The sequence below is a fragment of the Musa acuminata genome, chromosome BXJ1-6, assembly GCF_036884655.1.
Source record: "Musa acuminata AAA Group cultivar baxijiao chromosome BXJ1-6, Cavendish_Baxijiao_AAA, whole genome shotgun sequence".
Taxonomy (NCBI): domain Eukaryota; kingdom Viridiplantae; phylum Streptophyta; class Magnoliopsida; order Zingiberales; family Musaceae; genus Musa; species Musa acuminata.
Window position 1 is genome coordinate 15,369,764 of NC_088332.1, and position 25,573 is coordinate 15,395,336.

The window sequence follows — 25,573 nt, forward strand, 5'->3', positions numbered from 1 at the left end:
ACCCTTTTTGGACTTATTGGTCTGTTTTCCTTTAATACAGTCCACACAAGTCTTAAAATTAGTAAAATCAAGAGTACTAAATACCCCATCTTTAACTAATCTTTTAATTCTCTCTATGGAGATATGTCCTAATCTCCGATGCCATAATATAGAGGAGTCCTCATTAATATTACACCTCTTAATGCCAGCGTGAACATGCATTGAACCTTGAGTATTATCATTTTGTAATAAAATACGGTAAAGACCGTCAGACAAAATACCATTCCCAACACAATCAGATTTATATAATAAACGAAATGATGTGTCTTTAAAATTAAAGGAATATCCAAATGGTATAGTCTAGAAACAGAAATTAAGTTTCGTGAGAAACTTGGTACATAAAAGGTTCTTTCCAATTTTAAAACAAAACCAGTACTTAAAGTTAAAATGCATGTTCCAATTGCTTCCACATGTGAGCCCATCTTATTTCCTGATAAGATGCTTTGCTCACTTCTCACTGGCTTCCTTAGGTTTTGCATACCCTGCAAAGAGTTTGCAATATGGATTGTTGATCCAGAGTCAATCCACCAGGTGTTAATATTAACATTGACCATATTAGATTCATAACATACATATGAGGTTGGTTTACCTTTCTTTTCAAGCCATTGTTGGAATTTCGTACATTCCTTCTTCACGTGTCTCTTTCTTTTACAAAAGAAACACCTTTCTTCTTTCTTGATATCAGCTTGGGGTGGTATTTTACCTTTTCCCTGCTGATAAGCTTTTTGATTGGCTTGATGTTTGTCAGTTTTGTTCTTCCCTCGAGTGGTTACTACCAATACACTCTCACCCAATTCCATTACTAGCCTCTCTTCTTCTTGAACACACATGGTCATTAATTCATTAATTGATCATTTATCCTTATGTGTATTGTATGAAATTTTAAAAGGGCTATATTGAGGTGGAAGAGTGTTCAGAATATAGTGCACCAGGAAGGATTCTGACATATTAATCTCAAGTTTCTTAAGTTGAGCCGTAATATCTCGCATTTGCATTATGTGCTCACGCACACCCTTTATATTGGTGAGTCTAAGAGATGAAAATTTCATTATAAGGGTGCTTGCTAGTGCCTTATCCGAAGTGATGAATTGTTCATCGATAGCCTTTAGCAAGTCTCGGACATTTTCATGCTGGACAACAGAACCACGTATGCCAGCAGTTATCTTAGTTTTGATAAACACCACGCTGAGCCGATTGGATCGCTCTCATCGCTCATATAACGCGATCTCAGTTAGAGTGCTGGTATCAGTGACTATAGGTGGTTCATCTTTTCTAATAGCATAATCAATATCCATCCACCCTAAATGGAGGAGAACCCTCTCCTTCCATATCTTATAGTTATCACCACTAAGTTCGGGAATATCACATCGAATATCAGAGAAATTAACAGTTTGAGAAACTGCATAAAATCAAACATGCTTATGTCAAAATTTGAAGCTTAATAGACTAAATTACATGTTTTACCAATGTGAAACATGCCAAAAATATGAATCTCATGACATAAAAATTGCCTGTGGGCTAAATTCTTAATTCAAATAGATTCAAATGGTCTTTATGATAAAACTATCAAATTATATTCCAATTCATAATCCATGTGGGTAAATTATGAAAATAATCTGATATTTTATCCTGATTAATTATATTAAATATAATAAAAGATCCTGTGGGATAACAATTATTATACGAAATATAATCAATCACAATATGATGTCTAATTACTTATGTGATCCTTATTTTAACTTTATATATAATTTTAATTAATTAAGGATGTTGTGGCTAATTCTTAATTAATTAAGATTATATGGATCACTAGACATTTTAAACATAAAAAAATTTGCTCATAAACATAATTTAATATAACTAAATATGCATACATAATATGAGCATTTTACCGATTAAAAATGTTGAAAATGATATTTCCTCATGATTTTCAATAAAATATATCAAGAAGTTTCCAAGAAGAAACCAAAATCAAATCATTTTCATGGCATAAAAATGAAAATTTTTTCATATCAAGGCAGAGGTCATTTGGCTCTGATACCAAATGTAAGAAATTTTAATGAAGCCAACTTGTGTTTCTAAATCATTGTAATAGAAACACAATAAAACTAATGCGGAAACGAAATAGCGTACCTCCAGCCATTGTCGCCAAGAATTTCTGCAGAGGTTTCTTCTTAAACTTTGGTTCTTCTCGGCTCAGAACTCTCGCTTTAGATGGTGTAAGAAAGCCTTTCGCTTCAAAGAGATGATTGAGCCAAGGGACCAAAATCCTCATGTATATATAGATGTTCTCCCATCAAGAACATTTATCATCACCAACTCATAACGTTCAAGAATTAATTCAAATTTGTAACGTTTGGACCATAATGAAGAACTTAATGATATTAAATATTTAATTTAATAATAACGGTTTCATGCATAAAGAATAAGAAACTGAAATCATTTAAACCATAATAAATGAAGAAATTCATGATAATGAATTATGAATCTGTTACGTTATTATTAAATAAGATATTTAATAATAACCGTTACATGACAATGCTGGTATTGCTCCTGCTCCTATGAGGCATCCCGTTTCCAAGCAGGGCTTGGATAGTCGCAACAAACAGGTTGGATCTGCTCCCCTTACATGGGCTAAGGGAATCTCTGAAACACCCTCTGCTAGTTCGAAAGTTGGTTTCTTTCTCACTCTCATTTTGATCGGATCATTAATTCGTCTGCGGATTTCGTTTGTCTTGACGACGAGAATTTGGAAAATTGGCGTGAGCATTGGAAGTTTAGTTTAGTTAGTCGTTTTTTACGTCGTCCTCCTCCCATATAAGTGATTAAATCATTTGTTTCCAAGTCTTGGAATGCTTCTGTCCCCCCTCTGACCATGGATATGGAGAAAGGGCAATGTGCTATTTCGATTTTCTTCGTAGGAAGATATCTTGAAGGTGCTCACTAATGGTCCTTGGTCCATCCGAGGTGAACTCTTGCATCTTATGCCTTGGCGATTGGATTTCCAGCCTCTGTTGGAACCGATGCATGCTGCCCCGGTGTGGGTACAAATGCTTGGCTTACCCTTTGAGTACTAGGATCAAGGAAAAACTTGTGTTAAGAATGTCTCCACCCGAGCGGCAGCTCGCGCTAAAGTCAAGGAGGTCGCCGCCTTGCTTAAGCCTAAGGCTAGGCAGAAAAAGACGCAACTTGTGGTTAAGGAAACTAACCGTGTCAAGAATGTCGCTGTGGCGAAACCTACTATGGCAAAGATGCCCCTCCTCGCTTGTTTATGTTGGCTGACGATGGCCCTTCCCTTGACCACACCTTTGCAACCTTTTATGCCATAAAAATAATTAACTAGAATTGTCGTGGGCTGCGAAGAAGGCATGTGAGTGACTGTATTCAAAATATGATTCGATCTGACCATGTAGATTCTTTGATTTTACAGGAAATCCAGGCTTCTAAGGAATATTGTGTGAGGTTCATCCGAAGGTTAGGAAAAAATTGGACAGGGGATGCGTAGCCTGCAATTCGAGCGTTGGGGCAGTGTTCTTGTTGCTTGAAACAGTTGGTGAGTATTTGCTCATGTGCTTTCTATGCAATCTCAATATGTGCAATGTGGTTGTTCAATACACCAACAGCAATCAATGGTTGCTTACGGCTGTATATTAGTCCATCCTTAGTAACATATTATGGGAATACTTTTCTATGCTTGACATGACTTGTATTTCATGGTTTCTCATCAGTGATTTTAATTATATTCTCTAAGATAAACGTGGAGATTTTGTTTTTTATGTTTCGAGTTTGTTCGAGGATTTCAATCATTTGTTGACATGGCTCATCTTTTAAATCTAGGTTTTTCCAACCCCAAGAACACTTTGTAATAACCATAAAGGATCTGTTCAAATCTAGGTTAGGTTAGATCATACTCTTGCTAATAATTGTTGGATGCTTCTTTTTTGTTCATTATCTTCTGTTTATTATTTTCTTTATAATTTTAAATTTCAAAACGTTTAGAGTGGGTATAATGAAGTCACAGATATTCCTCGCAATACTTGGGGTTCTAATGGTAGTGCTCCTCTTTAGATCTTCTCTACTAACCTACATAATCTTTGTCATTTGCTTTCTTATTAGAATAAGCACAAGCTTGGTGATGTTGAGGATTCTTTAGCTAGTGCTCAACATAATATTTCTGTATTAGAATCTAAAGATTGTTTGTGATGATTTAATGATTCTAAGTTCACTGAACTATAATCATTAGGCAGAATATCTCAATGGTACTTATAAAACTCAACTATAATCATTAGGCCAAAATAACAAATAGTTTCATAAATCTCTTTGATTGGGAAATACGAAATGAGTTGATTGCTCTCCTAAATAGAGATACCCCAATCAGTTGGAATAAGCCAAGACAAAAGGATAGTTGGTTGGGATGGTTTAGCATTCCAAAGCTAAAAATAAAAAAGTGATAAACTCATTAAGACTATGATCTTGAACAAAATTGCCATTAATCTGAAGATGGCGATATGATTAGAGTGATGAAGCTGACTGATAAGATGAAGTAGTACTTAATATTGAGGTCACCCTCAATGATCCATTTGGATTTTGATTTAGTCCACCATTTAAAATTTATTTATTTATTTATCTAACTTGAGTCTAAGTTTTATTATGAAAGCACACAATACAGAAACAATCTTTCGAAATTCCTAATTGGGAGGGATCCTTCAAGGAAGGTAAATTTCCTTTCAAGTATTTGGGATCCTTCAGTGCTCCTCGTCGGATTCCTAATTGGGTACTTAGAGCATTCTACTCAAAATGTTAGAAATAGATTAAGCACTTACAAAACTAACTTGTTATCCCAGCTGAGTGCATTACTCTTGTTAACTCTGTGCTCTATTAGCTTCCCTTGCATACTTTTAGTGCTCGTTGGATTCCTAATTCTATTCTTGAAGGTATTAATCATATTATTAGATAGTTTCTTTCAAGGTCTATCATACCAAAGCGTACCACCCGTATCGGGCGATACGTACTGGTCCAATAGGTTATCGGTACGCGGACCGTTCGCTACCGGACGGTACGCCTCAAAAAACCTCGTATCGGGCGATACGAGGCAAAATCGAGCGGTAACGATCAAAATTTCGACCGTTACCGCCCGGCACCACTTGGTACCACTCGGTAATGGTCGAAATCGACCGTTACCACATAGCAGGGCTATAGTGTTCCAACAGCCAATTTGACCGTTGGAGCTTTTTCTCCTCCTATTTAAACCATTTTTCTCTCCCCCATTTCATTATACTCTCTTAAACTCTCTCATACTTTCTTTTTCTCTTCTAAGCTCTATAAAACAACGATTTGTGAATTCAATCGAAGCTAATTTGGGAAAATTAAGAGGAAGAACTTTCTAATCAAGAGATATGTATTCGTTTTTTTTAATTAGAGAGTAATTAAGACTATCCTAACTTTTCTAATTAAGAGGTATGTATTCGTTTTCTAATCAAGAAGTATGTATTTGTAACTTGACAACACTATCCTAACCTTTTTTTTTTTCTAATTTTCAGATATTTTGGAGGGATAAATCGATAAAATCAGGTGTACCGCTCGGTACACCTCGGTATACCGATCGGTACACCCGTACCGTATCGTACCGAGCTCGGGTCGAAACTCCGATACGATACGGTATAACGGACCTTGATTTCTTTAGTATACAGCAGACTACTCTCGTAGTCTTCATTTATTTTCTTGTGAGATGGTTTGTGCCCCAAAAGCTGTGGGCGATTTTGGGTATAGATGATCTTCATTTAATTAAATTTGTTTTACATGCTAAACGTATAAAACATTTTAATGATGTTGATTCGATTTGGATTAGTATCGTCAAGGCTAAGTATGGTCACCTTGATCCCTAGAATTTAATCTATGCATGGTAAGTACAGTTGGACTTGAGGTTTTTTGGTAAGGCTTTGAACAAACTTAGACATAGTTTTATGATATTTACTGCTCTTGGTTCTTGTACATCCATTCTTTCTAATCTTTAGATTTTTGATATCCCTCTGTTAAATCTCAAGCCTACTTTTATTAGACGTGATGATGCTTCTATTATTTTTTTGGATTGTAAATACCTTCAAAAGCGAGACAATAATTATTGTGACGCAAAAATTAAAAATTATTTTGGAAGAGTTATGCTTGATTTATAAAGATGATTTTTATCGAGTTCATATCGAGATAGATTCTTTGATGATGGTGGATATAGTAAGCAATCAATCTCCTGCTCTAAGATGAATTTTGAATAATGGTAGGAATATTTTACATCTAATGTCTATTATGGATAATTGTAAGATCTGGCATGTATTCTATGAAAGAAATTATGTAGCTAATTCATTGGCCACTTATGCTACAGCCAATAAACTCTTTAGTCTTTAGAGTAATTTTTATATTTTGATTCATTTTGAGGTCAATGGGATTGTTTCCTATCAATTTTAGTAATAAAATCTTTTAATTTCTCTTTTGACAAAATTTTTTTTTAAATTTTTAAAAATCATAACAAAGCTTTTTATGGAGTCTAAATATGACAAACAACTTAAATTTTGTTACAAGTGTGTGTGTGTGTGTATATATATATATATATATATATATATATCTCAGGTAAGAACTTAAACTTTTAGATAAAATAATATTGGTAAAAAATTTATCATGCAATGTGATGTAGAGTCTTTATCCCATTTGAGATAACTAAATTATTGATTCAAAATGATTAGATCTAAGTTGATAATGATATAAAACCTATGAAATATTTATAAGTTTAATTTAAGTTTTGATCGATGCTTTGAAAATGAGATTAAACTGACAAGCAAGAAAAGTAGACATTGCTTTTGTAGTGACGATCAAAATCTTACTCATCCTTTGCACAGATACAGTGAAAACTGACCGTTAGCTGGCACTGCAGATGAGGAAAGAACAGAAGAAATGAGTGTATGTTGTACTGTGCAGAGAAGAGCAATTATTTATCCAACTGTTGCTGCCTTAATGATATGGTTGAACTGTCGGAAAGAGATTGGATCCTCCTTTCTGAGGAAGGACAAATGATGCATGGTGAATACAAGAATGCCTGTGTCTCCACAATCCTCATCATCCCTTGTGCATCACCAAAGAGGACACGGACACACATGTTAGAGACACAGATCTAAAGCTGCATGATTGGGGATGTGGTAAATGACATGGTCATTCTGCGTGCATTACTGCAGGGTCATACTACTTTTATACTGTGCAGGAACGGCAGGGGGAGGAGGGCAAAAGGTGGCTCCAAATGTGAGACCCCCCAGTCCCACGGCAGAAGGCCTAGGAATAATGCGCATGGAGTAGGTCGAGAGTGTACTTGATTGTCTCCATGCTCCCTTTCAAACCCACAGGACGAAGACACTGTGTGCAAAGCACTGTGTGCGAGTTGTGTTGCACCTTTTCTACAGTAGAGAAATATCTGTGCTCTCTGTGAGGGCATCATTTGATTCTAAACCTGGAGACGATTTTGAGCAGAGACAGTGAGAGAGAGAGAGAGATCAGATTCGTTTAGACCCACAGCAGAAAGCAAGTAGTCATCGTCGCCACCTAAAAGCTTCTTTATATGACTCCCTTCCCCATCCCCTGCTAACTACAAACCGCAACTTCCTAAAAGCTACAGATCACACTGTTCACCTCCCTCCCCACTATATGCTTCGAACAGCTTCGTCGTCACTGTCGCAAATTATCAGTGCCTTGGCGTCCTCGGACATCACTGTCACTTCCAAGTTGGTCAGCTTCTTGGCCCGCAGTGCCTCCACCTCCCAGTCGGTGCGCAGAAGCACCACGGCCAGCACCAGGACGACGCACACCACCTGCGCCGTCAGGAGGCCGTACCAGAGCCCGCCGAAGCCGATGCGGAGCTGGAACGCCAGCCCGACCGCCACCGGGGCGCCCACCAGGTAGAAGGAGAGGAGGTTGATCCGCGCCCCGGTGGCCGGTCGCGCCGTCCCGCGCAGCACGCCGCACCCGGTGGTCTGGGGGCAGTTGCCGAGCTCGCACAGTCCCACGAGCGGAAGCGCGGCCGCCGCCAGCCGCAGCACCGACGCGTCCACCGTAAACAGCCTCGCCCACTGCTCCCGGAAGAGCGTGGTCCACGCGACGTGGATGACGCCGATCACGACTGCGCAGCCGAGCGCCACCAGCGCCGCCATCTTTGCCCGCTTCGGCCTCCCGGCGCCGAGCTCACTGCCCACCTGCGTGAGCCATCAGAGCACGCAACAAACACAAGATGACGAATCCACGACGACCACTCCCGTTTCAGTATATGAGCGATAAAAGCGACCAATGGAACAGTGTCAGAGACTGAAGGCGAAGAACAACAAAGGCGAACATCCTACGTGGCGAGTTCTGATTCGTAGAGACAACATAATTCTCACCTTTACGGGAATTCGAAAACCCCAACAAAATCTTGCCAGATATAGAAAACGGCAGACCCCCAAAAGAACCCTGCGGGTCCGGTGCTCCGGCGGAACACCCCTAAAGAGAATCCATCCAAAGACGGTGCACGAACGACGAGGTAAATAGAAACGAGATGGAAGAGCGGAAAGGAGGGGAGTAGGTTACCCTTGTGGAGACGCAGGCGGCGAGAGCCATGGGGACGGTGTACATGAGGCTGGTGGTCTGGATGAGGACGGCCGTGGCGGCGACGGCGGAGGTCGGGTCGGGGAGGTAGCCGGCTAGTACGGTCATGATCTCGTACCACCACCACTCGAGACAGACGCCGATGCAGCTGGGGAGCGCCAGGCGGAGCACCGGGGAGAGCCCGCGGAGGGACGCCCTGGACCATCCCCGCCAGGAGAGTTCGCAGGCGCGCGACACGCGGAGGTAGCCGAGCAGGAAGAGGGCCATGTTGAGGTTGGTGACGACGGCGGCGAGAGCCACGCCGGGAACGCCGAGGCGGAGGACGAAGACGAGGAGGAAGTTGAGAGGGATGTGGAGGAGGACGGCGGCGGCGGAGCAGGCGGCCATGGGGCGGGCGATGCCCTGGGAGCGGAGGAAGACGCGGAGGGGCTGGAGGAGGGCGTTGGTGAGGAGGTCCGGGAGGGAGTGAAGGCAGTAGGTGGCGGCGGCGGCCGTGATGGCCGGGTCCTGCCCCAGGGCGACGAGGATGGGGCCGAGGTTGACCCACAGGACAGCGATGGGGACGGCGGCGAGCAGCAGCAGCAAGATGGTGCGCTGGAGCGAAAGGGAGATGAGTTCCCAGTTGCGGGAGCCGTAGGCCTGGGAGCAGAGCGGCTCGAGGCCGGAGGCGAGGCCGAACAGCACGGAGTAGCCGGTGATGTTAGTGAACCCGATAGATAGCGCGCCGCCGGCGAGCTCCAGCGGGCCGAGTCGCCCCAGACACACCACCGACACCATCGCCCGTAGGTACACCAGGCAGTTCAACGCGGTGATCGGCGCCGCCATTGTCCACAACTCCCGTAACTCCGCCGTCACCAGCCTGCCCATCCCTCCTCCGCGTCCGCCCTCCACCGCCTCTTCCCGATCCCTCCCCTCCGCCATCACAGACTCCCGGCGACAGAGATCAATCGCAGGGGAATTTCGATCTCCGTCCGCCCGTCGCTTCGAAAGGACGCGTAGGCCTCGCGACCTTAAATGGAGCGCAAAACGGTGAGCTTCACCGGGTTCCGAAACGCGACCAGGGTGACGCGACCACAATCGACCCCCTCTACGGGCGACACGTGCGGCGCGCGTGGTAATAACAGTAGCATCAGGCGGCGCGGGTTAAGGCTCGCGTTGTTCCGCACGAGCGCGAGAGAGGGGGAGGGCGTTGGCGCACACGGACAAAACGATGTTTGGTCCAACTGCGAGGTGACGCGTGTCAGAAGTAAGGTGCATCTATCAGATCGCTCGTGCACAACTCAACAGAGATGGCTGGGTAATCACTCGAAGCCTGAATATTGTACATGTCATCAGGGCTCCACAAGCAAAGGCCGATTAGGATCCCGCCACGTCAGCCTTGGATCGCACCGGCTGCGAGTTTGGACGAGCACGCCGAAAAAAGGCCGGCGATGTGAGTAGTCCTGTATGCTTCGGCAACGACCCACTCTTGGATTACGTAGCTGCCATAGCCGCGAATAGAGGCCATCATTCATACACCCTCGATACGTCTCCTTCTGACGCTGGCGACGTGTTTGCATGTGAGGTGGATGGAGAGGCACATGAGATTTTATCTCAATCCTACTTAATCAACCCAAGGTTAGAGGGACTAAGCACAGCGTATATAAATGCATATGTATATCATTTTATCTATGATTCATCGCTGTTTAACATAAGAAGAAGGGTGGTCCAGGACTTAGGCCTGCGCATGGCTTGGGGTTTATGACTGCGAGCTAGGGGTTATAGGTTGGACCAGTCTGCAAACAGGAGGTTTAACCGGATAAGTGTTCACTACCATGACTCGTCTTTATGGGGTGGTGACAAGAGTGTACCCTCTTGGATGAGCTGTCGGAGTTGTAGGTGCGATAAGTTCCACACTTAGTTTAGTTCATTTTTAGCAGTCCTAACTTTGTGTCTTCGGTACCATATTTGAGAAAGCCTATGTGGTCGTCAATCAGGTCAATGCTTCCTCACTTGCATAATAATGCATCGATCACTACAGTGTCTCCACAGAGATGACTGACTATACAAGGAGAGTTTTTTGTTTTTTTGAGACTCAGCAAATAGTTTCGAGGTTAGACAGAATCAATATCGACACATCAGGTTGAAGATCGAAATTTACATTACCATTATTCTTCCAATTTTTATCTCCGCACTTAGATTCTTTTGAGGAAGGAAAAAAGTTGGTAAAGCAAAAGCTTATGGTTCTAATTATTAGACAATATCGAAGGAGTTATGTGCCGCACACTCTCCCTTTCACCACATGCCCCTCACCCAACATATTCTTTGAGACCAATATTGCGAGAGTCCAGCCCTTGGTGTTTGTAGGACTCCCTCAGCCTAGTTGAAGATAGTGGGCATGGACAGGAGTACAGCCTTCTTCTACAGTGGTCTTGTGGGGATGCCGAAGGATAATCTTTTCTATTTACATGTACTGAAGGCACTATTATTTGACAAGGTTGAATGTGGTTCATTTCTCATTTAACTATATTATCTATGAGTCACTGCTTTCAATTGTTTAGGCACGTTTTTCTTGACTAGCATCATTATTGATCCATGTTCTTCACCATCCTCAACAAGATGTTTCTCGTTAAACAAACAACAAGTCATAAAATCTCAACTGTTTCATTGTAACTATTGCTTCAGCTCGTTCGGCAAAACAAAAGTTCCTCTCCATTAACAGATGCAGGAGATCATGGGCAAAGTGAATGACCTCTCCTCAGTAAGTCCGAGTGTTTCAGGTCTGTAATGGCAACACAGAACTGTGCTTACATGATAATTTCTTTATCTTTAGGGTTTCATTACCGGCTGTGCTGAAGACGAGAGAGACTTGGTAGAGACAAAAGGAACTTGTTTTTTGGGAAGATGATATGGAGATCGGTTGATTAACTTAGGAGGACTGCTTCAGATACATGAAACGAATCATGGCAACGATGCTTGTGATCGTAAGATGATACTTAGAACCGGAGGTTGTTTCGCTGAGTCCTCTTGATGAGATGATGATCGATGGACTGTGCCTTTAACAAGAACTCAGTCTCAGGTGAAGACAAGCATACCCACACATAAACACCACAAGGTGCCGAGTTGGTGATTAGTTTTCCTTCTTATGAAAGCAAGAAAGAATATATATATATATATATAATGGGTTTTGGATATTATTATTTTTGCATTAGAGATCGATTATGAAGAAGATGGTGCTCCTCTTCTGAACTTAACAGTGTTTATGGTAGTACAACCTCATGCAGAGGTGTTGCTCACGTGTCGCTAAAATATTAATCATGTGATATTTATGTGTCGATCACATAATTGAGGTATCTACTCCTGCATCAAAACACAAACAAAATAGGAAAAGAAAGAAACATAGACATCACTGATGGGAAGCTCTTGTTCTTATTCCCTGTCGCTCTCAGTAGCTCTCACATGTCATGAAAGGTTCGAGCCATGAACACCGACACCCTCTCCGCTAATCCAACGTCAAAGATTAGTCAAAATCACAGGACGACTGGTCAAAATCATATCATGCATGGCATAACACTCAAAACAATAACCACACAGCAACATTTGATCTAAATTATTCTCAACCTTGTATTACTCTTCCCGAGGAGAATGTACTGTGGTGGGGAACATTACCAGGTCTGAGACGGCATGTGCAAGGGATTAGCACACCATGTGTTGAGCCCATCAAAGCATCATATCACTGCTCTCAAAAGAATGGAGGAGCAAAGGAATCCCGAGTATTGAGTTTAAGAATTGGTCTAATCCTCCACCTCTTGTTCCTATTATTCACACGATCTATTATGTAATAATGCACCTCTCTATTTGTGTTTATAAAGGTTAGATTAAGTAACCCTGTTTATGGAGCATAGCTAACCATTGGAGAGGGGATTGGCCTTCTCGAGGGGTGATTTTTGTTCTCGTTTGATCGAGTAATATATCTTTTTGTTTCGGTGAAATAAAAAAAGCATTATGCATTGGATTCATCTTTTTTTTTCTTTACTGCTTATTCCGCTATTGTTCTAATCAAGAAGCACATTCCACATATTTGTTTGGAAATTAATAAAAATTCTATCCAATAAAGTATTTTTCATTTACAATTCTCTCTCTCTCTCTCTCTCTCTCTCTCTCTCTCTATATATATATATATATATATATATATATATATATATATATATATATATATATATGTTTCTTTGGAAAGAATAATAATTATTTTTTATTTCTCATGAGATATCATTTTGGCTAAATAGTTAAATTAATGTTTGAATAATGAATGTAGATGATGATGAGGATGATGATGATGACAATAATATCGTGTCAATGTTTTCTATACATTTCTTAAATAAATACATGACTTGCACTAAAGAAACTTATATTTTTCTACAAAATTAACATTTTTTCAACGAAAGGATGAATCAATTATTTCTTCGATTAGGAAATAAAATGAAAATGGATACAATGAACATTTTTCTTAAAACTTCATTAAATTATTACAATAAAAGGAAAACAATATACTGTGAGCTTTTTTGGCTCAATCACTTCCTCTCTCTAGCACAGTGGAAGAAGAAGGGAAAAAAAAAAAAAGGCTTTCATCAAATTGGATCGGATAGGTTATAATACAATCAATGAATATATGTTAATAATATAAAATATAATTATGCATATATAAATTATAAGATAAATTCTTAAAAAATTGCTACAAAGTGTTTTTCATCTAATTTATTTTTATACAATGCCTCTTATTTTTTAAAATGATGAGATCATTCACTCCCATATCTTGTTAGTTACTATTGTGTTATTATCCACTACCTCTACCCTCGTCCTCATCCACCATTATTGTTCAGACACCATTAAAACTCTATTACGAGGCTTTCACATTTTCTCTCTATCATAATCTGTATTATTATTGTTGTTTCTATATTCACTTTACCTCGGAGATCCTCAACCTCCTTCACCTCTTGGATTCTAAAGTCATAATGCTAAAGAAGTGTACCCTTTCCACCTTGTCAATTTAGCCTCTTGTCACGACTTGATTATAGGAGCAAAGTAGCTTAAGAGTAAGACATGGGGGACCATATAGGGGAGGAAGGAAGGGAAGCTCCATCATAATTGTCTCATTTCATTTTATTGAGATCAACAACGTAACGTACGAAGATAGCTTAAAAAGAGGTGTGACAAAATATAGTAGAGTCTCGTGTTGTGACGGAGGCAACCCTGGTCACTTCCCTATCTTTAGCCTTGTCCCTTATCTCGATACAGTTCGATAATAATCAGGTCTCACGATGAGGCAAAGACAACCACATGTACCAGATAGGACGAAAATCAAATAAATCTCATTTAAAAAATAAAAAATTGAAAGTGAAAAGTTATTTTTTTAAAAGAATTATCTTGAATTATAAGTATATATTTATGTGACCGGGTTATATAATTATAACCAAATTATACGTATATATATTGTATACTAATAGTACAAAATATTTTTGAGTGACCGAGCGAGCGCTGGTTGACCCGTTGCCATCCTCTGGGCAGAAGCGACCAAAGGAGCAGCAATAGAACTCGTTATAGTGTCTATCAACCCCCCTTCTAAAGAAGTCTCCTTTCCATCTTCCGTTTCGGATTTGGAGGGGGCGAAGGTCGAGGATACGGGCGGGGGGGGGGGGGTTTAATTCGCAGCTTCCAGGCCCCGTCGCCGTCCTTAATTTCTTCGGATTCACCCGTTTCTGCGGCTGCGCGGCGGCGGGGGCGGCGGAGGGCGCGCAGCCGAGGGCTTTCTGATCTGAAGTGGGACGGATGGAGGACAGCAAGACGTCGAATTGGGGGATGCTTCGCGCCGTGCTCTCCATCCTCCAGTGGTGGGCGTTCAATGTCACGGTCATCATCATGAACAAGTGGATCTTTCAGGTCTGGCTCCGATCCGTTCCTTTTGCCCTCTGTTTTTAGTCAATTAGGTGGAGATTGTTCTGGCTTGTTGGTGGATTTACCGATTTCCGTCCTAATGTTCTTCCCCTTGGCGAGATCTTAGGAAAGGTTTAGGTTTTTTCTTTATTTGTATTAGAATCTTTATTATTCTTTGTCTGTGATTCATATATGTAAGTTTCTCGCAATCTTATGTGATAAAGTTGGTGTCTTTTCAGAGAACCGTTGGGTTGGAGGTACTTTTCACCTTCCTATATGGGTTTAATGATATTGTTATGTGGTAGGAATGAGGACGTGCACTAGATCTGATTCTTCCTACCATATTTCCCATATTTCGATTCTGGAAGGTCGTTAGAGGAAATATAGGCTCGTGAAGATATTAGGGTTAGGTTCTTTCCTGGAGTTGATCCCTGGAAGTTGCGGTTTAATTAGTTTTTTATGCTATTCTTTATTAGATTTATAGTGTCAGTAGCTGTACGTTTCTTTAGCTCTTAGATCTCCAATCTTTCACTTGTATGCTCCTCTGGCACAATGTACCGCACATCTTGTTTTTAAGGTTATGGTGCTATGGCATTAAGATAAAGCTGGTTTGATTTTCGATGAATTACCAACATTTCTGAACAAAAGATCTGCATGGGGAACAAATGCAGGTTTCAGCAACAACATGACTGAGATTATCAGTTGCTGGTGGCTGGCATGCTTCATCATAATTTGTTTCTTCTTTTCTTACACAAACTGATCAATAGATCAAGGCTGTTCTTCATATTGACAAATAAAAATCAGCATGTGCTTTGCGCATGGATAGATACATTGCAGAGATCTTTGTGCATAAAATGGATCACTATGATCTATTTTCAAGATGATGTTCCTCTCTGTGCACTGTGATTCAGTATCAAGATGATGTCCCCCTCAAGTCATGCAGGCCACATACATTATAATAGTAGAGGATGGTGGAAAGGTTGCTGTTGAAGTTTTATAAACAGTAGGAAGTCAGTTATTTATCTCAGCGCAGTTTGACCATTTAGTGACTCACGATAGATGGAAATGCTAATTCATTTTCTTGTTTTACATGATATTTAAGTTATCAGCAGTATAATTTTGTACAATGATGGAAATGGATAACCACACTTTTTGGATCACAATGAGAATAAAGACAAATTGTGAATTAACTTTGACGGTACAATATTGAGCAGAATTTAAGTTAAATGTAAGAATTGGAAAGCAATGGAATTAATTAAGTTTCATGTATGTTACTCTTGAACTAACTTTTTCTTCATATAAGCTATTTTGTCGCAATTATTCTTATTTAGCCATCACCAAAAATAATTGATTAAAGATAAAATGTTTTTCTTTTAGTCATCCATGCAATTATCTGAACTTTTGTTTCATTTTGAGTTGTTGGCTAAAAGAACGACTTGTGTATACAGAATCTGGACTTCAAGTTTCCTCTGACAGTATCATGTATCCATTTCATATGCTCTGCTGTTGGAGCATATATTGTTATCAAGTTGCTTAAGCTCAAACCATTAATTGAGGTTGATCCTGAAGATCGCTGGCGGAGAATATTTCCCATGTCATTTGTCTTTTGCATTAATATTGTATTGGGGAATGTAAGCTTGAGGTATATTCCAGTCTCATTCATGCAGACAATAAAATCCTTCACTCCTGCAACAACAGGTTGGTTTATAGTGTTGTATGTCATGTTTTTTTGCTATTCATGCATTTGTATCATTTTATTCTTATTTGTACATCCTTGTCAGTCATTCTGCAGTGGTTGGTATGGAGAAAAGTTTTTGAGTGGCGTATATGGGCTTCATTGGTGCCCATCGTTGGGGGTATACTTTTAACCTCTTTATCCGAACTTAGTTTTGATATATCTGGATTCTGTGCTGCATTATTTGGTTGTCTCGCTACGTCAACAAAGACAATTTTAGCAGAGTCACTGCTTCATGGATATAAATTTGACAGGTACCTAACTTTATGTTTTAATGTGCCCAACATTTTTCCAATGAAATTTTTCTTAAACTTTCTTTTCCTCATTGCTGATTGGCACCTGTCAACTTCATTGAATTCAGTCAACTTACTTTTTGGTGCTACCAAAGATAAGACTTCTCCAGTGTTGATGTGAGTTTACTTCCAAATGTGTCCATGAAAAGTTGTTGACACAAAGATAAGAACATCATGTTCCTGTTGTACAGGATAATATTTGCATGACTTTCACGTGATTACAAGTTTGGAATGGAGCCTATATTAAACTTTATCATTTCCGTTAATGTTGTTTTTAGTAGTCTAGAAGTTACTTGATGTTTCTTTCTACATGTGAATTTGTTGGAGTTTGATTGAAGTTGTCAAATTTTGTCAATATTTTCCTTTCCTTTGTTTTCAATTTGTTGAAAGTTTACATGTGTTACTTTTGCATGTTCAATTGCGTAGAACAAAATGAATTTACACTGTCATGTTTCTTAAACTTCAAACTTTATCTTCAATCATTTATACTGAGACTGCGTCACCGTCTAAGAACTGTCTAGCGTTCTTTAGGTATACAACCTATGCATTCATATTCATTTCTTGAAGAGAAGAATGATAAATTCACTCAATGCCATATGCAAGGTAAATTATTTTGTGATTCTCACATCATTGCAGATGCCATAATTTATGGAATCTTCAACCACATACTTTATAGTTTGCTAGTAAAGCTTATGGTTTGTGGACCTTTTTTTGTGTATTTCGAGCATAACATGTTTTAGCTAAAACATCATTTTCATGGATCATTTTAAGCCTTTGCTCTTTGTAACTTCTAAGAAAAAAGTGTGGAAATTGGAATACTCTAGATTTGAATTAATATGTATTGCTTAATTGGTGTCTTAAGTTGCAATTTTATTGTTACCAGCCCGTGCATATAATTATTCATGTTGCAATTTTTTTAGTTATTTTGACTCGTAAAACTTTTTTTGAGTAATTTACCATGTCATGATTACTTCCATCCTGGTAGTCTTTGGCACATACATCACTCTCCCTATTGGGTATTGTGTCTTAAGCTTCTTGTTTGTAACCATTTCTAACTTGAGTACAATTGTGTCTGTTGTTTAGAGCACACTGTTAGGAAATTTGAGTTTTAAGAAAATGTAAACCTCTGGATCTAGAATGTCAGTGCAAATGCAACTTTTATCGATATCCGGCCTTTTTTGGTTAAGTGTTGATATCGGTTGACTTGACTTCTACTTGTAGTAAAGCCTTCGACACATTTTTAATTATTATAAAAGAACTAGAACAATGAGGTCCAAAGGAAACACAGACCATTTTGTGAGAAATACCTCCTTTTAAATTGCCTAATTTCCATGAGAATTATCGATTTGTGGATTTTGTAGGTCAGCAGCCTAAAACCTGAACAAAAAAGAGGGTAAAGCTAGAGGATTATATCCATTCTGTAGTATTTTACCTGTTTAATTTTGTGTGCTTTAACATGGCAATAACAGAAAGCTAAATGGTGTAAGATATTCATGTGAGACTAGACACATTGCACCGTGTGAATTTCGCCGGATGCAAACATAGTGTATGCCTGATCTGAAACGAAGCTTATACTATAAATTCATGGAATTCATTGAATGCATGTGCCTTCTACAAGTTGAATGATCTGCAACATTTAAAAGTCATCTTCAGGTTATTTGCAGATTCATGAGATTATTCTTTAAAATAAATAATATTATTCTTTTTTTCTTGGTTAATTATATGTTGATTTGGTAGTGCCTACAATGTGTAGCATAAACACGGTGTACTATATGGCACCTTTTGCAACTATGATACTATCTGTACCGGCAATCCTCCTCGAAGGAGCTGGAGTATTCAACTGGTTTTACACTCATGAATCTGTTTCTTCGGCAATGTTCATTATTTTTGGCTCTGGGGTTTCAGCCTTCTGTCTCAACTTCTCAATCTTCTACGTCATACATTCAACTACAGCGGTTACCTTCAATGTTGCAGGCAATCTAAAAGTGAGTTAACTTTTGTAATGCATTTCATTAAGTTGATTATGCAACATTCAGAAAGATCCTTGTTACTGTTTGATGCTAAAAGAAGAGTGTTTTGTTACAGGTTGCTGTTGCCGTATTAGTTTCATGGCTAATTTTCAGAAATCCAATCTCTGTCATGAATGCTTTTGGATGTGCAGTGACCCTGTTGGGCTGCACCTTCTATGGATATGTCAGGCATAAACTCTCTCAACAGACTGTTGTTCCTGGAACACCTCGGACTCCTCGCACCCCTCGAAGCCTAATGGAGCTTCTCCCCCTTGTAAGCGATAAGCAGGATAAGATTTAGAGGTTTATGTATTGATGACTGTATTTCTGATAGTTTTGACTACCAAGAACACGTTTAAGATGTGGGTGCTTGTACACTTTCACAAATCTCACTATTTCGGGTTTGAGTTACAGGAGGCAGTATTCTTTAAATGATCTCTCGATTTGGCCTTTCTGCTTTCGAACCTATAACGTAATTTCTATGCTTATTGGACTATTTTCTATTTTATTTTATGCATTTATATTTATAGTTCCATTTGTCATTGATGGTAATCTGCACTTTAATTGTTAAGACTTTAACATAGTTTGATATGCATAGTTCTAGATGATGTTGTATTGTTTTAAAATGAGAACACTAGTCACATCCCATATTTATAAAACGAATAAATTATGAATTTATTATTTATTATTTAGATTTTTTATCTTTAAATTTAAAATTTTAATTTTATAACACTAAATATTTTTTTAATTGAAAAAAAGAAGAGCGTCATAAATGATGAAGATTTTTTTATTTTAAAAATAAATATAAGATAAAAACATAATCACATATGTTAGTAGAATTTTTAAAAAATTATAAAAATATTTTTAATATATATATATATATATATATATAGAGTTCTTTCTTAATAACGTGTTGTACCTAATAGTGTCCTTTCTTAATAACGAATAAAAAGACATCTTTTATGGGATGGAGAAAACTCATCTGACACTCATAATAATAGATGAAGTTGTATCCCTCACTCACCAAACCCAAATGGGGATATGAACTCACCAAACCCAAATGGGGATATGATCCTCTTAACAGGAGATGGAAGAACTAAATAATAGATGAAATTGTATCCCTTACCCACCAAACCCAAATGGGGATATGATCCTCTTAATAGTAGATGGAGGAACTAAATAATAGATGAAATTGTATCCCTTACCCACCAAACCCAAATGGGGATATGATCCTCTTAATAGTAGATGGAGGAACTATCTAACCGTAACGTTTGATCCTCGAAGAAAATCACATTATCCGCTCTCGATAGGGATATATAGTCAACTATGATCATTCATTTACGTTCGTCTATTCATTGATGCATGCTTCCAAGAAGTATTATGATAAAATATTATGATAGACTATTGTTTGATATATGATTTATCAGACTATGTTCATTGGTGGTTCTGTAGTATAATGGACCCGTAGCTCCTTTCTCATGTACACTTTCATTATGGATCACTCAGTGTAGTCATATATATATTACATAGTAATAATTATATTAATATCATCAATTTAATCTATAAAAAGAGAAAATTATTAATTATTTTCAAATAATATATTTAATAAAATTTTTAAATTCATCAAATCATAAAGACACGCAACATCAATCACTCGATAGTCCTCGATTATTCAAAACTCTAATTGGAATAGTCCAACTCATTTTAATTAAACTTAATTCAATTAGAATATAACATAATTAACCTTAAATCCTTATAAAATTAGTTTGGAATCACCTAATATAATTTGGATTTGATTGGTTTCAATTAAATCAAATGAGTTTAAATCGATCAAGTTAGTCTGAAATCATCCTAAACCGGCTTGAACCGATCAAATCTATCTGATTTAGTCAACTAATAAGCTCAAACCGAAAAGAAAATTGGACTATGTCGCATAGTTCTAGTCCAAACGAAATTAACCCACATGAGCTTTGGACAGGTCATGTGCATTGTACATGCCTATCCCAAGTAGTAAGTTGAGCGAGGTATAACGGGTTAGGTAGAACGGTGACGATGTGTTTAGCGCTAATTGCATAGTTGGGCGAGCCTAGTTTCGTGAGTTGGGCTGAGCCATATCATTGAATTGGGTTGTGCTTGGCTTATGATTTGGATTGTGCCTAGCCACATAAGTTGGGTCATGTTTGACCACATTGTCACGGACTTAGATAGTTTTGCCAAAGTCATATGGCACCCTTGCATGTCCTTTTATAAACAACCAGTCTTCCCGAAACCTTTTATAGTCCTCTAAGGACTTACAAAAAAAAAAGACGAGTTAGAGGAAATATTTAACTCGGGATCCCATAAGCAAACATTTCAACAAATATTTGATAGGCTATATAAATTATAAATATATATTTCGGAGACTCTAAATGAACACACGACAAAAGGTCTAAGATAGTTCGTTATAATAAAAAATCTCTATAAGTGATCACATGATACTATTGTGAAATAAGACGAACCAACTCTAGACACTACCCCAAAGGTCCATCTAGCTATGTATCACCTAAGTAACTCTTGGGTGCTATATTAACTAACACTCTGTATTACTCTACAAAGCTAGAAAACCCTAGATGATCTATTTTTGGATAGCTTTACCTCTATGCAACAACTGCACACAACCTGCATTTATAGGGTTAAAACAACCATAAAAGTCAACCAAAATGGGGCTACCAAACCTACTACAAGCCCTCTACATATTGTGCAAAGCATAAACATAACCAAAAGACATGTGATAGCATGAGTTAGTTATGTTTGATCATATGAGTTGGACCGTGCTTGGCCACATAGATTGCGTCATATTTGGCTATATGGGCTAGGTCATGCCTAGCCACATAGGCTGGGATATGCTAACCATATCGATTGTACTATACTTAGCCACATGGGCTAGGTCATGCCCAATCACATGGGCTGAGTTGTATCTAGCAATATGGATTCAATCATGTGGGTCACATGGGTTAGATCGTATTTAACTAACATGGGTTGGGATATACTTAACCATAAGAGTTGAATCATACCTGATCACATGAGCTAGGTTATATCGGAGCACATGTGATAGGTTGTGCTTGACCATATGAGTTGGTTTAACTAATCAACTTAATTCAAGTCTAACTATAATTTGACCCTTATTATTAAATTAGATTTTAACATTTTGAGAAGTATTTTAAAATATTATAAAATAATAATTAACCACAACTCCATTCTTTTTCATGAATTAACTAATTTAGATTCATGATTTCAAATTTAAAATAAATTCAATTATAAAATTCACACATAATTTTTTGAAGCATAAATATGTATAATTAAATAACTTAAAACTACTATTTAATTAACTAATTATTCCAACATCACCCTTCAATGATGATTATTTATTATTTATAAAATTTTAAAATTAAAATATAAATAAAAATTGATTAGAAAATAATAAAGGATCCTATCACTACTAGGCTCAGTGAATAATGAGAGGGGAGAACCCCCAAAAGATGAGCTTTTTATCTAAAGGTAAATTAATAATTTAAATTTTATTTTAAAATTTAAATTTATTTTATTTTCATATACAAAGAAAGAATCGTGATATTTATTTTTTATAGTTCACACAAAAAAATAAAATTTAAATTATGACTTTCTAAAAATTACATCACTCATTAGGAAATAAATCAATAACATTCTTAACTTGTCCATATAATTAAGGAAATCAATTTTAATTATTTCCTTAACCATACTACAGAAACAAGGAAGCTAATGATTTATTTTCTAAAAATTACATCACTCATTATTTATTTTCTTATGGTTCACATATAAATATAAAATTTAAATTATTTATTTTTAAAAAATTAGGAAATAAATCAATTAACAATTTAATTGATTGATAAAATTTCTAACATGTCCATATGATCAAGGAACTAAATTTTAATTATTTCCTTATTCATATTATATAAATAAGGAAGTTAATAATTTAAATAAAATAATACATTATTTATGACAATTTAATTTATGTTAAGGAGAGAAAAAAAAATCATCTTTGAATACAATACAGTACTGCTTCCCATAAATAGAAGAAAACTAATGCCCTTCACCTAGTATATGTGCTTTGAATATTAGAATTTTGATCTGGTTAGATCTTTGCCAACCAATAATGCTACAATGACCCTATTATCTTTTGAGGACCTAGTCCTACTCTGTCCAAGTTTCATGCACTTTTAGGATCCTAACATATCATATAGGGCATGGATTGTAACAAGTCCATAGGTCAATTTAGAATGCTTGTTTATAAATTTCTAAAGCATTTGTACCCATAAAATTTGGAATTTGAATTTAGTTAGATACATGGAACCTAGGGAGAGAGGAAACTCTTGAGCATCCCAGCCCCACCTAGGCATGAATCTGGGACCTTTAGCACCCTCTCTCTATGTAGAAAAATCCAATTGCTAGAAACCAAGTATCATTGCCCTACCTTTTGTTTGTCCAGAAGGATTCACCAAACACACCACAACAATGAAATAGAAGGAAACAGTTCCCTTTTTGATGCATTATCCTTTAATTTCTATGAGTAGATTCAAGTACTCAAGCATTCACTAATGAGTCCTGGTATGGACTCTCTTCTCCTTCTTAGGTAAGAGAGGTGAAGTCCCTTCACATCTCTCTCTCTCTATCTATCACAAACATCACTCACCATGTCTCTAAAATCCCAGATATCCTACTCCCATGGAAAGATTCCCTTCAGACTTATGTCCACAATCCAAGAGAGAGAGCTCAGAATCCTCTTTCACTATATGTTCCTTTCCACAACTACAGAGAAGTGAGAGGTGAGAGAGGGGCCTTAACCCCACTCAACTAAAGACATGTACTCCCTATGCACATGGGAAAAAAAGGCCTCTTTCAAAGTGGTTTGGTCCAGACTTTTCTTTTATTTTGTATCATCATCCATTTCTTTGCCCTTCAGTACACAACAGCTGCCAATTTGGTGTGAAATGAGCAAGTTGGTCCTCCAGTTTTGATTTAAGTACTGCAACAGCAAAAGAGAGGGATGGAAGATGGAAGAAGGTGAAGAGGAAGAGGAAGAGGAAGAGGAAGCAATCATATAAAGCACATGAAGATCCACATGCTTGGACCATGGACCAAATGATTCTGGGGGATGAGGAAAGCTTCTCTAAGATGTGGGGAGGGGGCAAACCCAACTTATTGTTTCAGGTTGGAATTGTACTTCACAAACCTTAATTGAGATCATTTCATCATTTTTCATCATTTTAGAAATTAACTTGAACTCTAGTATGGATAATTAAAGTCACAACAATATACACAACAATTGAATCATAACTTCATACATCATATTTTTCAAAAGGTTACTTCTCGTCGTCGTCGATAAGTACGATACGTAAATCTTATTCAACAATCTTTTTTTTTCAAAATTATATACATATATATATTTTTTCTTTATCGAAAAGAAGTTGTTGTTCAAATTGCAAAGATGGCAAATTGCAAGAATTTATATTGGCCTTTGAGCTGGTTGGCAACCCTATCTCATGATTGCTTTTTCCATCTTTTGAAGAAATGGCCTCTATGATTTGCTCTGATAGCACCAAAAAGCACAAGCAATTCAAAGTCTTACTAAAAAGTCACTTGGAATACTGGAAATTTTCTGAAACAAATTAGCCTGGAATTAAACAAATCTTGAGACAGATGGCAAATTGCAAAGATGGTATGATGAGAAAACAGCAAAAGCAAGTTGGACAGTGTGTGCAAAAGCATTTCATTTTCTAGTGGCTTTCCATCTGAATCTTGTCCTCAAAAGAATCATGCTAACGATGGACGATAAAAGAAGAGGTTAACATCATAAACCCAAACAACAATCTGCTCGAATCAGAGAATCCTACTACTCCTTCCCGTCATCAGCATGCTCTTCCTATCCTTTTTCTGTTTATTCTTTGGTGTCAAATCATGGGCTCACTCTTGAAAGCAATTCCGGTATTTGTCTCGGTTCAGAGTTTGCCGAGGACGACGACAACAATGATAATGTCCAATGGGAGCGTCAACCGGTGCCTCGTTTACCACACAAATGCCTCGCTGCAGAAACAAGAGCAAGAAGGAAGACCATGCTGCTGCCACATGGATGATGGTAAAGAGAGGAAGGGAAGCCGGGAAACATGGCCTTCAGATGACCCCATGCATTAGCTGTGACTGTTGACTCTTTGGTACCAAGGTGGTCTGCAAATGTCATAAAAGAATGGCACCCCTCCCTCTTCGCCTCCATGTTCCACTTGAGTCATGACAGGCTCAGCTCTCCCTGCCACCCACCTCCTGTGACCTTGTCCGAGCAAGTGGGTCCAGATACCACCAAAGACTGAGATGGTACAGGTTGTGCCATGTCCTGTCTCTCGCCGAAAACTTGGTCTGCTGAATAATCCTAAATTGGTTGTACCTACAATTGACCATTTCGGTCGACAGAATACAAGAAGAACTCATCATCGACAGTGCAGGTATGTGTGTGCAATCAAGCACTCAGGTTGCTGGTTATGCTTTAGAAATGGGAGCTGAGTAAAGGGAGGATGGAGGAGAATGGGATGTGTGCAGGCAGAGGAACATTCAACTGCAGAATCCACTGTAACCCATAAAAGCTGTGGCCAGCATGCACATGGCTGGCCTGGAGAAAGCTCTTCAGTGCTGTGCTGAAAAGAACCAAGAGAGAGAAAGAAGGAAGAAGCATGATAATGTTGGGGGCAGACTTGTTTGCTTGGCAAACCAATCACCCCCCTCTGAACAAGGAGCTGACTAACATGATGCCATCATCAGGTGAAAGATAGCATTCTCCACCTTGCTTTGGTTGTGCTCTTCACCACTCACATGCCCACCGGCAGCCATTCCTGTTTGCGCAATGGAACTGCCTCATTCCATTTAGTACAGAGAACATAAGATTTGCAGCAGCATAGAATGAAGGA

The 25,573-nt window shown here is 38.4% G+C and overlaps 2 protein-coding genes across 2 annotated transcripts; one reads left to right on the forward strand and one right to left on the reverse strand.

The window, feature by feature from the left end:
• Positions 1-7,555: 7,555 nt before the first annotated feature.
• Positions 7,556-9,625, reverse strand: LOC103988155 (protein DETOXIFICATION 54). Its single transcript, XM_009406697.3, has 2 exons — positions 8,638-9,625; positions 7,556-8,267 (listed from the first exon to the last, which is right to left on the reverse strand). Exons 1-2 carry the CDS (start codon positions 9,574-9,576, stop codon positions 7,719-7,721), a joined length of 1,488 nt encoding a protein of 495 aa, XP_009404972.2. The 5' UTR covers positions 9,577-9,625; the 3' UTR covers positions 7,556-7,718.
• Positions 9,626-14,163: 4,538 nt separating this feature from the next.
• LOC103988156 (UDP-galactose transporter 1) lies at positions 14,164-19,034 on the forward strand. Its single transcript, XM_009406698.3, has 5 exons — positions 14,164-14,571; positions 16,014-16,263; positions 16,347-16,554; positions 18,347-18,578; positions 18,679-19,034. Exons 1-5 carry the CDS (start codon positions 14,461-14,463, stop codon positions 18,901-18,903), a joined length of 1,026 nt encoding a protein of 341 aa, XP_009404973.2. The 5' UTR covers positions 14,164-14,460; the 3' UTR covers positions 18,904-19,034.
• Positions 19,035-25,573: the final 6,539 nt, after the last annotated feature.

What these genes read in the sequence shown, in the direction of transcription:
- LOC103988155 (XM_009406697.3), bottom strand. Translation starts at nt 9,576, where the DNA reads ATGGCGGAGGGGAGGGATCGGGAAGAGGCGGTGGAGGGCGGACGCGGA. An exon ending in CCGCCTGCGTCTCCACAAGG is followed by an intron (nt 8,268 to 8,637) that starts GTAACCTACTCC and finishes TGGCTCACGCAG; the next exon opens with GTGGGCAGTGAGCTCGGCGC.
- LOC103988156 (XM_009406698.3), top strand. Translation starts at nt 14,461, where the DNA reads ATGGAGGACAGCAAGACGTCGAATTGGGGGATGCTTCGCGCCGTGCTC. An exon ending in TGAACAAGTGGATCTTTCAG is followed by an intron (nt 14,572 to 16,013) that starts GTCTGGCTCCGA and finishes TTGTGTATACAG; the next exon opens with AATCTGGACTTCAAGTTTCC. An exon ending in CTTCACTCCTGCAACAACAG is followed by an intron (nt 16,264 to 16,346) that starts GTTGGTTTATAG and finishes CATCCTTGTCAG; the next exon opens with TCATTCTGCAGTGGTTGGTA.